This window comes from Lonchura striata, chromosome 3 (assembly GCF_050655825.1).
Source record: "Lonchura striata isolate lonStrDom1 chromosome 3, ASM5065582v1, whole genome shotgun sequence".
NCBI lineage: Eukaryota > Metazoa > Chordata > Aves > Passeriformes > Estrildidae > Lonchura > Lonchura striata.
Window position 1 is genome coordinate 82005550 of NC_140705.1, and position 14414 is coordinate 82019963.

The 14414-nt window shown below is 37.2% G+C and overlaps 1 protein-coding gene across 5 annotated transcripts in view; it reads right to left on the bottom strand.

Annotated features, from left to right (window-relative positions):
* Window positions 1-53: 53 nt before the first annotated feature.
* PRKD3 (protein kinase D3) overlaps window positions 54-14414 on the bottom strand; it is a 43858-nt gene continuing 29497 nt past the window's right edge. For all 5 annotated transcript variants that reach the window (XM_021545453.3, XM_085576939.1, XM_085576938.1 and 2 more), the window contains 9 exons: window positions 13625-13901; window positions 10348-10400; window positions 9899-9971; window positions 6902-7008; window positions 6168-6329; window positions 5600-5698; window positions 4531-4798; window positions 3547-3632; window positions 54-2911 (listed from right to left, as the gene is read on the bottom strand). In XM_021545453.3, coding sequence (XP_021401128.1) covers window positions 2738-2911; window positions 3547-3632; window positions 4531-4798; window positions 5600-5698; window positions 6168-6329; window positions 6902-7008; window positions 9899-9971; window positions 10348-10400; window positions 13625-13901 — 1299 coding nt within the window. In that variant the 3' untranslated portion in view covers window positions 54-2737. The remainder of the gene's footprint in view (window positions 2912-3546; window positions 3633-4530; window positions 4799-5599; window positions 5699-6167; window positions 6330-6901; window positions 7009-9898; window positions 9972-10347; window positions 10401-13624; window positions 13902-14414) is intronic.

Genomic DNA, 14414 nt, shown 5'->3' on the forward strand with positions numbered 1-14414 from the left:
TCTAAGAACATTTAATAGGAGATAATTCACGTAAATAAAAAGAACTAGTCTGATAGGGAAATAAATTTTATTTTCAAGCTTACCAGAGGATATTTACAAACAATGGGGTGTATAAAAATATAAAAGTACTTGACAGTGTCATTTTGAGGCTATAAATTTTACATGAGCTTTTTTATAGCATCACCATAGCACTATTGCTTGAATGAATGCAACTTAATTCATCTAGGGTAAGGGTATTAAACACTGTAACCTACTGCTGTCAAAGTCTGCAGTAAAAATAGAAAAAAGGGAATAAAACTCAGATACTTTTACTACTCTAGGAATTTTATATGTAATGTAAGCCGGATTTTTTGGTTTCTTGACTACTAGCTGCTTGTGGCTTCTCGTCTGGCTCCATAAGTCTGCATGTGATCAGGCAATCTCTTTGACAGGTCAACAGCATTATTTTTATTTTAATACAACTTGAAGAATAAATAGCTCATATAATATTTTGAAGCAGTGCAGACTTCATGGGGAGAGACAAAAGCCAGGCCTTCTACTTCATTATTGTTCCCTCCTTCCTCTATTCCTGTTGTGCTTTTTCAAGTGTGTGAGCTGCTTTATTTTCTCCCTTACAACAACATAAACAACAAACCCACAGGTAAACCTGGAGTAACAGCTCAAGTAAAAAATCTGAAGTTTAAAACCAAACTGTATCTATATAGTACAGTTAGGATGGACTATAGCAATGGCTTCACTGAAATTTGGTCACTTGAGCATTGGAAGTTGAAAAACAGCACTGCTTTGCTTGCCAACAAGAATGGGCAAATACCAAACTACCAATGTCAGAGGTGATTGCTCTGGTTGCAGAGATGGAAAGCAGTGCCTCTTTGAACAATCAGTCCTGAAACCCTCTCTAAACAGGGTTACGAATCCAGAGCTCAGCCTTTGTCAGCACAGACAACTATGAAATGCAGTGGCAGATAGATAAAGGACAAGGGGAAAAGAAAGAGTGAGTTGAAGACCCAGATCTACCTGTGGGCACATCCTTCTGCAGCTGCCATTTCCAGCTCTGAACTAACCATTTTAGGTATACCTAACAACTTCTAAATCTGTTCACCTGCTTCCTTACCTGAATAAAAACAGTATAAAAAATACTTATCTACACAAAAACAAAAAAAAGAAAAATCTTTGTAGGAGAGTGGAGATACCCCAAAGCCTCTCACTGCCTTTGCAGTTCAAGCCCGTATCATAATTTTATAAAAATTTCCAACTAAGCTCCAGTTAAGCAGCTTGGCACATCAGGGATGCATGCATCCATCCAGTACCCTCCAGGAGCACAACACTGTTACTCCATAAAAAAAGGATTTCACCCTTCTAATTTTTAAAAATAAGACAAAAAAACCCTCTTCCATTTGCATTTAACATTATGGCCTCAAACTTCTTTGAAATACCATTAACTTGAACTGTCCAAGGGAATAATCTCCAAAGAAGCCTGCTGTTTCCCCTCTACTGCGCCACAAGTAGCATTAGTGGTTGGGAATCCTTCAGTTGAGGCATGTGCACAGAAAAAACTGAGCAGTTGCTTTTGGACTCTTCATTCAGCTCAAACAGTTCTGAGCACAGTAAAGAGGATAGGAGGGATGCAGGTTAAGGTGGCAAGGCAAAGTCCTTTCTCCTACAATCTAGCTGCCCTGGCAGAAGCAACAGCTGATGTGGTATCCACTGTTACTTCTAGGTTTTGAGCAGAGTTAACATAACAAGCTAGCAGGCTACAAACTACTCCTGATATAAGTCCAGGGAACCTTAAAAATTAGAAAAATATTAGAAAACTTTTAAAATCTTATTACTTGAAACGACATAAGAAAGCTGCATGTATTTTCCCTATTTTTCCACATCCTTCTGCTAAAAGCTCATCTTCCAGAGTGAAAAGATATGCTACATCAAGTCTTGTGTGCTCTCTGTGCATTATTTGTGTAGGTTTAAGTCAAAATGCCTTTGGTGTGTATCAATGATGTGCCAGCCTTGCATAGCAGCGCACTGTTGTGGCTTATTGCTTTTTTTAACAGACAAAATAAAAGCCTAGCACAGCTTTGATTATCATCTCCTTAGACTGTCAGCAAGCATTTCAAGAGGAATGTAAGAAGTTATGGGGTTTTCCTTTTTTTAGTTTGTTTTGGTTGCTATCTGTAAAAGGTTCAATTAGGGCAAAGACACACATATTTAACTGTCTAAACAGCAGCAAATTATTCCTTCATCTATGAAGCTGTATTCAACTAAACCACCATGTTTGCCTTAGCCAAGGTATTCTGAACTGATTTCTTTATAGACTCTTCACCATCCACAGTTTGAGAAACAGGAGATCTAAGCAGCAGAAAACAGTCCCCTACGGCCTAGTAAATAGGGATTAGAAAACTATTACAAAACTCTTACTGCATAGGCTATGAAAAAACAAAAACCCTTGAAAAACACAAACCATTCAGTCTGTACACACCACACCTTGGTAATGGCTTTGTAGCCACCCAGCTTGGTGAAATGTTACCCAACAGGGCTTTGTATCCCACTGTCCAGTAACTACTCAAAGTCAGGGATGGAGAAAAGTTTGCAGACGACAGACTATTCTCATGGTAATGCAGGATCCTCTGGGCTTTACACAACAAACTATGTGTACAGCCTTTGGAAAGAGCAATAGCTGTTTCAAAACTTCAGTTTCTGCCTGGAGTATCCTTCTTTGCTACAATTTAACATAATGAGCAAATCAAGGGTCTTCTTCCATGTCATCTGGATTGGGAGCCATAATGAAGTGCTGGGGGTACTCGAGGTTGTGTTCATAAGCATGTTCTTTCCAGCGTGCATCGTCGCTCTCATGGGTAATATAACGCTCTCCAATGCGTGTTTCAAATTCTCTGAGGTCAAGCCAAGTCTGATAATCCTAAGGAGTAAAAGATTTAAGGAAGCAGTTTTAAGAAACAGCACCATTACATTCCCATGGATAAATTCTGCAGTTTCTGTCCATTTTTAGTGTAAATAGCCAGAAGATATAACCAACAAGATCTGTTAAAAAAAAAGCCCCAACACTGTTCACAAAGAATAGTTCAAAATTAAATAGGCTAGTATCTAAGATTGTCAAAGCAGCAGATAAAATATTCCATTCCAAACAAATCTTTTCTAAATGGACTACAAGTTACAGCACACACCAGGCTATGTGTCCACTTCAGCACTGAACAAACAATGTTTGTCTCCATGCTGATTTCACACGGCTCCATGCATTCATCACTGCCCATAGTCGAGGGGGAAGCCAGAAGAGTAAACCCATGTTGTTGTCAGACAGAAAGGAAAAGGCAAAAGAGACAGTATGACAAATTTCCCTTGAAGAAGGAAGCCATTCACAGATGGTCAGAACCCTGGAGTGCATAAAATGTAAAGTTAAATCCAGAAATGCTCAAGCCTTCATGAATGCTTGTTAACAGAATGTGACACTTGAAGTTTTCATAAGCCTCTGAAGAATTTCAGTCAAAAAAATTATTCACCCATTGTAAGCATAGTGAAAAAGGCAGATGGGTTTACCTGTAACCATGGGTGACTAAGGGATTTGTCAACACTGAAACGTTTTCTCATCTTCACTTGAAGCAAATTGTTTATTAAATCAATGGCTGGCAAAGAAGAACAAAAATTATATTGTTTAAATGCTAATCACCTCCATCATCATTCACATGCTGCAGTAGAAATTATATTTTTATGTGTGAGTGTATCCTACACTGAATTCCTTTAAAGTTAACCAAACTCTTGAATTTTATATTTAGCTTTCCTTATGTTAAATGTGGCTACAAAAAAGTAATATGGGGTATGTTCCCCCTACTTTTGATGGAAAAACTAAAAGCATTACTGTATTATTCGTTAATCTTTTTCACTACTGATTTTAGTAATTTTCAGATATGTCTAAAAATCTTGAGCATAATCCTGTTCCACAATGATATAGGTACTTCCACTACTGTATATATCCTTCCACATCTACCTGTGTCTTAATCATTTATTAACCAAACATGGTAACAACATATAACCAAAGCTGGCACTGGAGAGCTCTAGAGACCAGCCTTGTAAACTTCTAGGTTCTTCAGACCTCACACTTCAGTCCATACTTCCTAATGTACAAACTAAAATTCCAGATTCAACTTTGAACAGTTTCTGTGATTATAGTTCAGATAAAACATACCATCATTCAGCAAATACCCACACATGAATGAACTTTCCTTTGGGACTTTTGGGAAGTATCAGATCACTCATTCCACTCATCATGCATGAAATTAATTTTTCTTGCTAAATCTTCTGACTCCCCTGCCATGAAAATTTTCTAAAGCATTATATTTTATAATTTATCTTTCACAAATATATTTACCTCATATTTACCTATTTGGGCATAGTCTACTAAAAACTCAAACTAACAATAATTTTCTCACTCCTTCCTAAATAAACCTTGATATTTAAGCATTTGAATGTATTACCTATGTACACAAACATTCTAATAGAGAAATTAGAAATGAATTTGTTTACCTTCACTAGAAATCTCCTTCCAAGGATTTGGTGGGTACATAAATGCTGCATTTTGAATCTGATCATTGATATCCTCATCTTCATTAAATGGGAACGTGCCACTGAGACTCACATAGACAATAACTCCTACTGACCACATGTCTAGGGAGCGGTTGTAGCCTTTGCTCCTGAGCACTTCAGGGGCGAGGTACGCAGGAGTGCCCACCACAGAGCGCCGGAAAGACTTCTCACCAATGATGCGTGCAAAGCCAAAATCACACAGCTTCACCTGCAAAAGCAGCACATTTTAAATGGAGCAATCTCTGCTTGATTTCACACCCTTTCTGCCATCACTTAAACATTGACAAAATGAACAAAACCCCATGTAAACCAGCCCATTAAGGTTACTGGGTTTGCAGCACACAGATCAGCCACACTTCAGATCAAGACCTGAACTAGCCCTGCAGAGACTTGGGTATGAGGCACTTCGTGTATTACATGACCACAAGTGTGAAAATAAGGAAAACGTATCTTGATTCCAAACCCAGCTCATTTTCTGAGGTGACTTCTCACTCTGGAAAGGCACAGAACCAAAGTTAAAAACACACACAAATCCCAGCCAGATCTCATTCCTCTTAATCAAATTCCTGAAGCTGGAGGCTTCGGCTACATGGAAATCAAACAATGAGTTTTAGCTTGAACCCAGAGCCAGCCAGCTCTTGACAGAACATCCCAGTAAAATGCTTTAATGGCTGGTACATGCACCAATGCTCAAATCTTTATGATCCTGCAACAGTTCCTTAACTTGAACACAGCAGGCACTTGTGAAGATAAAAGGATCCAGATCAAGTTCAACATGTAACCCCAAGTCAATAAGCCCTCCTCAGAGTATAAGAAAGACCAATGCACTAATGGCACTTAGTGAGACAAGTGGAAAAAAAAGAGACAACTACAGTAACAAGCAGTTCAAGTAATTCTAGAAGTCAGCTGAAAATCCCACAAGAGGTTGCTGTTTAAGCAGCAGTGTTGATATTGCTTTTAAAAAAACCCAATGAATAGTAATGAAAAGTATTGTTTAATCTTCACTCACTTGAGGGAATGGTTCTGCTGATGCTAGTAGTACATTTTCTGGTTTTAAATCACAGTGCACAATATTCTTGAAGTGTAAATTCCTCAAAGCAACAAGTATCTACAAAATGAAAGAAACCTTTCAGAACATATTCAAGCAGATGAGAAGTGTCAAAAGACACACAGACTAACCAATACAGCAATTTCTATCAACACAGTCCTCAAGAACTAACCCATATATACTGTGCAAGTACTGTTTTTTCCAGTCTACCAAGACTTGAAAACAAGTGGGTTTATTTTCCCCAACCTTCTTCTCCCCACCTCCTCCTCTGTTTTTTTGAATGCTTACTGTTTTGACACTCATATTTAGATGTCCATAATGTTATGTCTTGGGAAAGAAGGGCCAAAAAATTAACACAATTAACATTCAAAGCTCTTTTCTTGTTTATTCAACTTTCATTAGATGTGTAGCTCTCTATGCTGTCTCTTTTAAATAACAGTACAGAAAACTCCTTCTCCAAATTCTCATCTTATAATTACAAAACCCAAATCTAGCCTTTCCTCTCAAAGCAGAGGAATTTACTGCTCACCTGAGTGACCATGAACTTAGTTATTCGTTCTGGAAGTCGACTTTTCTCACTGGAAAGAATCATCTCTAGCATATCCCCATGCAACTTTTCCATCACAACAAAGACTCGTTCTGGTGTTTCAAACATACATTCCAGGTTTACAATCCCAGGGTGGTGCAAATTCTAAAAGAAAGTAGCATAGGTACATCTATAAATAAATCAGTATGAAATATCCTGAATTACACAGAAATGCTGACCACAAATAAAAAAAAAAGCAGTTAAATAGATACAGGTGAAAAAAACTATGTGAGGAAAGAACCTAGCTTGAAGCAAATGTCAACCCATGAAACATGCCAACTACTAAGGATAACTTATTTAATACAATTTAGCTGCAATTATTAATTTTACAGTTGACGCATGTTCTGTATCAAGTTACTGAGTGTAAGAATAATACTCAGAGATTGAGGAGCCAGTAGTAGAAAACAGGAGAAAATAATGCTGAGGGAGTCAACATGGAGCCAAAGTACATGGGTTCAGTGGGATCCCCTACAGCAGGGTAGGTATCATCCCCAAGTTATCAATTCTACCAAGTACTCAGGAGTTCCTGCTTTTATAAGATTCCGACTTCTAAAAGTACTTGGAAATCACAGATGTAAATTTAAAAATCAATTCAGAACACTTAAGACACAATATAAAATCTCATTAATAGTCTATTTAAGATGAAACTCCAACATGATTCCAAAACACTTTTATACCTGGAGAATGGCTACTTCATTACGAAGCTGACTTTCTTGTTTAGTTGGAAACCTCATCTTGTCAATGACTTTGATAGCCACATCTCTTCCAGTCTTCCTATGTTTTCCTAAACAGAAAGTCAGTGTCAGCCATCAAGAGGTAGAAGCAATTCATAGCTATTAAGCATTACAGCAGAAATTCCTTTTTGGGGAAACAAGTATATTCTGTCAGGTGTACAATATTACCATATTTATATTTAGAATTGCAAATGGCATATGAGTAAAAGAAGTGATCAACCTCCACAGGAATTCTGAAGTTTAAACTTAAACCAGTTACCACTCTGCTGTCAGGTACACACACACTGACATGAGATGTATTGGGAAGTTTTCGCTTGTGCAAGGGACTTGCACATGAGCAAGTAAGACCTACTCCACAGATTATTGCCTCTCCTGTAAAAACAACAACAATTCGAGGCCTAAGTGAAGACAGATCTAACCCACTCTAGTGGTTTCATACTTTCATGGGCTCCATGTGCACAGGAAATTACACACCTAATATTCCATGTGAACATGACAGCAATTAGGTGCCCCAAAGAACAGCAACACATTTAACACCTGGGGCAGTCTGCTGTCATCAAAAAGCTCTACAAGGTTGTGGCAAGAAAGGGTGGTAAGAAAAACACCATGCTGACAGCACCACATATTCCTTGCTGCAACCTGCATCAGCTACATGAGAAGCACAGCAGGGAGGTTGTATCCAGGGCTAAGTGAGAAGCTGTTCAAGCTTCCCCAACTTCTTCACAGCTGCTGAACTGGTTTCTTTCAGTCACATCAGAGAGATTAATGGGATCACACACTGCAAGGCCCTGGAAATCTGAGACATTTAATACTAAACTATGACAGAACAACAAGTCTGCACCAAAGAAAAGTGTCATTATCCACTCAGTGAAGTATTTGGAAGCCATTTTAGGAGAAGGGACAACACACACAGCTACAGTGCAAGTGGCACAGAAGGTTCTACCAGCACTGCTGTGGGGAGCCCAGCTACACCTCAGCAGCCACCAGCCAGCCTCCCCTGCTGCTCCTTGGTCAGCACTTGTGGCCAGGGCTTAGGCAGGGCACAGGAACTGCTCCACAGCCTGCTCTGCCAAGCAACTTTTGCACCTGCCTTTAACATCATGAAGAAAGAGTTTATCTCCAACAGACAAAAGAAATTATATTGAAATGTAGCACAAATACAATCAATTACAAACTAGACGCAAAACACAGAAGGCAAATGCTGAAGAATGTAAAGCAAACCATAATCTAACAAAACACCTAACTACATAAGCTAGACTACAGCTAAAACTTGCCCCTGAAGAGTAACAGAAAAGCAGTTTGAAAATTCCTTTTGTTAAACAAAACACAACCAGTCAGTTTTCAGTGTAAGTTTTACATCAGCAAGAAAATGTCAAGAGTAGTTTTTTTCTGTCTCCCTTTTTCAGATATTTCAAACTAATCAAAGTTTGAAAGGAAAAGCAGAGGGAAACTGTTCTTTCTGATGCATGAATTGGATATCTATATCCTATAACTTTTGATTTGCAATTTTGAAAGTGTTTGTCAAGAATAGGGGCCACAAAAAATACAACAAAAAATAAAAACCCAATTCAAACCCCACAACAATGAAAACAGTTTTTCCATTAATTGTTACCATTATTTCAGTATGACTACACAGGTGTGGATAAGCCAGTATCAGAATTCACTAGATCTAGCATCCCCAAATACCAGCAACAATTAAGCAGTGTGTAGAGCCAGCAAAACTATAGTGTTTTATATTGTCTTTTCATACTCTTTCAGCTTGTGGTTTTATATTAACAAGTAAGCTCATCCTATATATTTTAAGCCCTTATTCATTTAAAAAAAACTTAATGAAAGCTTTTGAGAAGTGTTTATTACACTTGCAAGCATTTGTAAACTTGGAATCATGCAAAGGCAATTTAGGAAAAATAAAATCCAATCACTAAAACAAGTGTCTGCATTTGTTAATTTCCATTCATAAGAGAGGGAGGACATTTTGATTTACACTATGCTTTAAGAAATACAGAGGGGGAAAAAAACCTAACCTCTTTCAAGAGTGATGTAAAACCAGACCAAACTGTATTTCCAGCAAGCAGTTTAGAAGTAATAAAGTATCTAACTACACAACTGGCACACAGAAAAAATCAAAGCCACAATACTTCCTGATTAGAAAGAAAACATGACAGAAGCAGAAAGATTACCACTTGTAAATCATTACTTAAGACTTTTTCTTTCTTTCCAGATTTATGGTCTGTGGTTTTCTCAACACTTGAGAAATAATACAAGATTTTAAAAAAAGAGAGAGATTGAAATAGAATTCATATGCACTTCTAGTATTTCTTCTTTTTTTTTGTGATTACATACTAGAAGCAAGTTATATGCTGCAACAGAAGGTTTTAAAAACTAGGTGATAATACTAGATTTGAAACCTAGGACTAACACTCTTGGCAAAGAATACCACTTTTTACTTTACCCTGCTGAAAGAAATTTGTTCGCATCAAATATGTTAATAATAGATTTGCATCCATACTGTCAAACCATAAACAATGTGTTTTTCTAATTGCTTTTGGCCACATCTCTCAGGTGTCATTCAAAACAGGTATAACTGACAGCAAATATATGACTTCTAATACTGTAAAACAGTGTTAGAATCTGCAATTTTAAAAAATCATTAAATATGGTCAAATTGGATTGCTTTGTATTTAACTGTGGCCAAAATGCAATGCATATTCTAAACTGATTAGAATGCCAATGCAAAACTGTAAATGCAGGAATTTAATTGTAAGAAATACTGTACATAAAACTGCAGAGAAACGCAGTAAAGGAATCCAAACACAACTTTTAACAAGATTAACTTCACCTAGACATTCTAGATACAGCTAAGTAAGTATGAAAAGGATAATTTTTATCAAGCAGACATTCTACCTTAATAAATGCATAATGGAACATAATGCAATTTACCTCCATATACAATACCAAACTGACCAGAACCCAGCACTTCATCAGCAAATATTTGGTACACAGAGCTGATATCCTAATGCATGAAAAAAGAAATCACAAATATCAGGAGTCATTAAAACGTTCAGAACCACTTTAATTATTACTGGCTAGGCTGTAATTATATTTGGCATTAATCAAAATCTGTAAAAGGTACCATCATTACACTGAGAAGTGTAACTCCTCCAAACTTCTCCTGAAGAGGATCCACTAAGCTGCACCAAAAGCAAGGACATACATTCATAGAAACTAACAACCATGGCAGGTAAGTAGGTTACTTCCTGCATATAACATGGATTTCTTTACCTACAGTGCTCTGGTGTTGCTTTCTCATCCAGACACTGCTCCTACCAATTACTTCATAATGCTCAGATAAATAAATACCACTGTAATACAATGTCTACACGACTCACCACATTCTCCTGGACCTGGCAATTTGAAACAGAGATGCTTAGAGACAATTCTTCTGCAATAAAGAAGACAAAGCCAAGTAAGTAAATAAAAAGGGCAGACTTTTCCTAAAAAGAGTGGAAAAATTAAAATAAACAAAAAACCCTTTACTGACTTCTAACCCAGTATCAGTGAAATGATTTTCAGTTGTTTTGCAGAAACTTCATACTCTGGAACTCATTAGATAAATAACCCTGGAAGTTTTGCTGGGATAATTTGTCTCTTTTTGTCCTATTCCTGATTACAAAAATAGTAGAACAATACAAGTGTGTACACAATAGACAGCTGGAGAACCAAAAGCAATAGCAATTGTTACCATAGTTCATTAAATGAATAACAATTTCTGGCAGCAGTAAAGAAAAATACAGGCAAGAGGAGCAAGTAGATCCCTCAGGGTCAAATGAATGTGGATTCTTATCTTCTGTGGCACAAAGATGTACCGAATTAATGCATAAGAAAAGTAAGCAAATCAAAGAAACCAAGTAACAGAATAACTGATAATTTAAAGAGCAATAAAGTCCATAAGAAAAAAAAATCTTATACAGAAGCATATCAATCCTTAGAACATAAGGGCAAGTTCAGGAAGTGTAACTTCCAAGCAAACATATCAGATAAACATTGACAGGAATTTTTCATTACCGGAATAGCACTGATGCATGGGCAAGAAGAGATATACCACAGAAGGCAGGAAATACCCTTATCTTTTGACTTCCACAGCCAAAATAAAGCATCTCAGACTAACAGACATTTACCACTTGGAGTCTGTCTCTCTGAAGGCATTCCAGACCCAACTGGACATGTTTGTGTGCAACCTGGATCCTGACTTGTCAGTGGGGTTGGAGTGGATGATCTCCACAGGTCCCTTCCAACCTTAACAATTCTGTGATATTATGTTAACTTAAAGAAAAAAAATAATTAATTCATCTACAAGATAGATAGAAAACACACTATAAACTTGCTAGCATTTTGAACAAAGCCATTATCATCCTAAAGAGAATTTGGAGAAAAAAGAGGTCTGATTTTTGCCACCTGTGCTTTATCTCAAAGAAGAAATTTACAGAGAGAAGATAGGAACAATTGCTAATTCTCAAAGACATCCTGAAGTCTGCATCCGAAATACGAACTCTGAGTCTTGCAGATGCCTACTGATTACTGACTATAGTCAAGTCAGTACTGAAGTAACTGTAGAGAACACAAGGGAAAACAATAAAGAACTCAGGTAAAAAAATTCCTAAAGTCAACAAAAACTGCTTCAAGGGAACTAGAAAATAAAGATACGGTTTTTGAAAGTGCTTAACAGAACACACTGGACACCTGTCCACAGATGGCTACAGAATACAAAATAACTCAGAGGTAAAGAGTGAGTTATTCCTTCCAAATAAATTCATTTTTCTAAGTGTCTGAAATGTGCAAGAGTAAGGGCTAAGAAGCAGTCACTTCTAAAGAAATTAGTAATGCCACAACTCCACACATAATCTACAGCAGGCAGGTTTCTCTCTCATTTTAGCTCAGAATCACCTCACAAAGAAACACTCCACCCCAAGCACCAGGAACATGGTTACAAAGGATTCTTTGCCACGGGTCAGAATGGAAGAAAATCCTCATTTCTACCTACCTCTGGCCACAATGTGGCATATAATAACTAAATAGTGCCTTGTTGATACTTCGATGCTACAAATTCCCTTTTGCTGCAAGTATTTCAATGCCAGCAATGCCTCTCTCCTCCTTTTGGTCTTGCTGCAAGTATTTCAATGCCAGCAATGCCTCTCTCCTCCTTTTGGTCTTTTTATTTAAGAGCATGTATTTGAGACATTTTTAAAATTAAAATCTAATTATCTCAAGGGTTCTTGAGATACATTTCATGATTTACAAAGTGTAGGAAGAAGAGGGATGAACAGATATTTTGTGGCTTTCTCAGAGTTTAAAAAACCAACCTGAGTTGTCTAAAAATATGTAAATAACACTCCCTGACACACACTTTCTTCTATTTCTAGTACTTTCTTCTATTTCTACAATCTTAAACATATTAAAATACTTCCTCTCAGCATCTACCACTGCAGCTCTATTCCCTACTAATGTCAATGAAATGTTATTATTTATATCTGAAAAACTATTTGCTTTGGAAAAAAATCAAGTGTCTTTGCAAGTCTGTCAGCAACAGTAAGCTTTTGGTGGTAGAAAACAAAGAGAATTTTGGTGTTTATATATAGAGATACATATGTACATATATATATGAAACGAAAAACTCTGTATCAAAAGTGGCATTTTATATATGTATAAATCCAGGTATGAGGCACCATCTCACAGGCATGTTTCTTCACTGTAATTAAATACCAATGCATTTCATAGTTTACTATTTTAGACCATTGCTGCATTCACAGGAAGTGCCTTTGCCTCAGACTAGCATTTACATGTTCTTAACTGTTGCTGATGCAGAGTAGCCAGATACAAGAGAAAGAGAAACTGATCTCAGAATCTACTGCAAAACAAAATTTTACTGCAAGGAGATTAAAGAGTAGCTGGAATTCAGAAGGAAAATAAAAAGTGAAAGCATAAATCTCAGTACAGAATGAGATTGAATGTTGTTGCAAGGAACAAGATGTCTTAAAAGAAAGAAAACAATATATAAGTTTAGTGGAGCTTTCATAATGAATATAATCCAATACCAGATGAAAAAAGGGAGGGAAGGTGCATAAAAAGAAGAACAGGATAATTTTTATAACTACCCACAGCTCAGAAAAAGTTTTTTACATCACTGATGGTATTTATGTCACAACACTAACTCCTTTTCTTCTCTTTAGCTACTGACATATCACAGGATTCAAAAACTATACATATATATAGGTGCTAACATCAAAAAACATCCAGATTTGGTTCTTTCAAAGTGTATGCATATAATCTGAATATTTTTATTTAGTTATGTATATTAGAAATATCTAAACTGTGCTCCCATTTAACATCTGTGTGTGTGTTTTTAGTGGTCTCACAATAAAACTCTGCATTCTGAATTCATATTGTAAATCTGATTCTTTACTTCTTTCTGCTACAATAGATTAAAGGGTTTGCCCACCCTCCCACAAACCTGAGGGTCACTTTTTAGAAACCCATGGAAAATGATGAACCGAATTCAGCAGATAACCAACAGACAATCCTTCACTCTAAATAAGCACTGTTCCCAAAGGAATCACTACCATCAGCAGCTTCAGCATATGAACAAGAGCTCCTGGTCTGCCTGCTTACTGTGATCTTTTCCTTGTCCTGCAGCAGTGCAAACGCTAGGTTGAGGAGTGACTGGCATCAAGGCCTGGCGAATGGCTTTCTCCCAGCCCTGAGCTACGTCAAGTCCAACTCCGGAGGCAGCAAGAACTGGACTGTGATGAGTGCTGCCATTGTTCTCGCCAACAAAGTACACCATTGTGTCAGTGATGATCTCAAAACAGTAGGGGTTGCTGCCCTGCACCACGTGTGAAAAATCTCGAGGCTGAGTCACCTGGAGAATTTCTGAAAGTGGAATCTCCTGAAGAAAGATATTAGAAATTAAAAAATGAAAATGCACATAATATTTCAATATACTAATACCCATAACTGCAAGCATTGCAAAGAAACAAAGTCAAACATATCAAAAAACAAAACCAAAACACCAAGCTTCATAAATAAATTCAAACTGCGCATGATCATTGAACACCTGCTGCTCTGAATTCCTATATGCAAGCCTAGACAGACTTTCAGGCCCACCACAGTTCTCTCTATACAACTACTATTTTCTATTTAAACTACATTTGTGTTCATCATGAGACACACCCCCACTACATGGGAAAGTGATGCACAACTAGAGAATGACCATTTTCCCCTTGCAGGTTATACAGCTTAGGCAGAGAAGAGCAGGAGTGGGAAAAAGTGAAACAGTAACAAACATTGAGGAGAGGATGCAGCTATACATGCTAATCAATAAGTACTGCTTTGTGCATCAGAATAATTTTGGGTAAAGACCTTCATACAAATATAAGCAGATATAATCTGCATACAGATG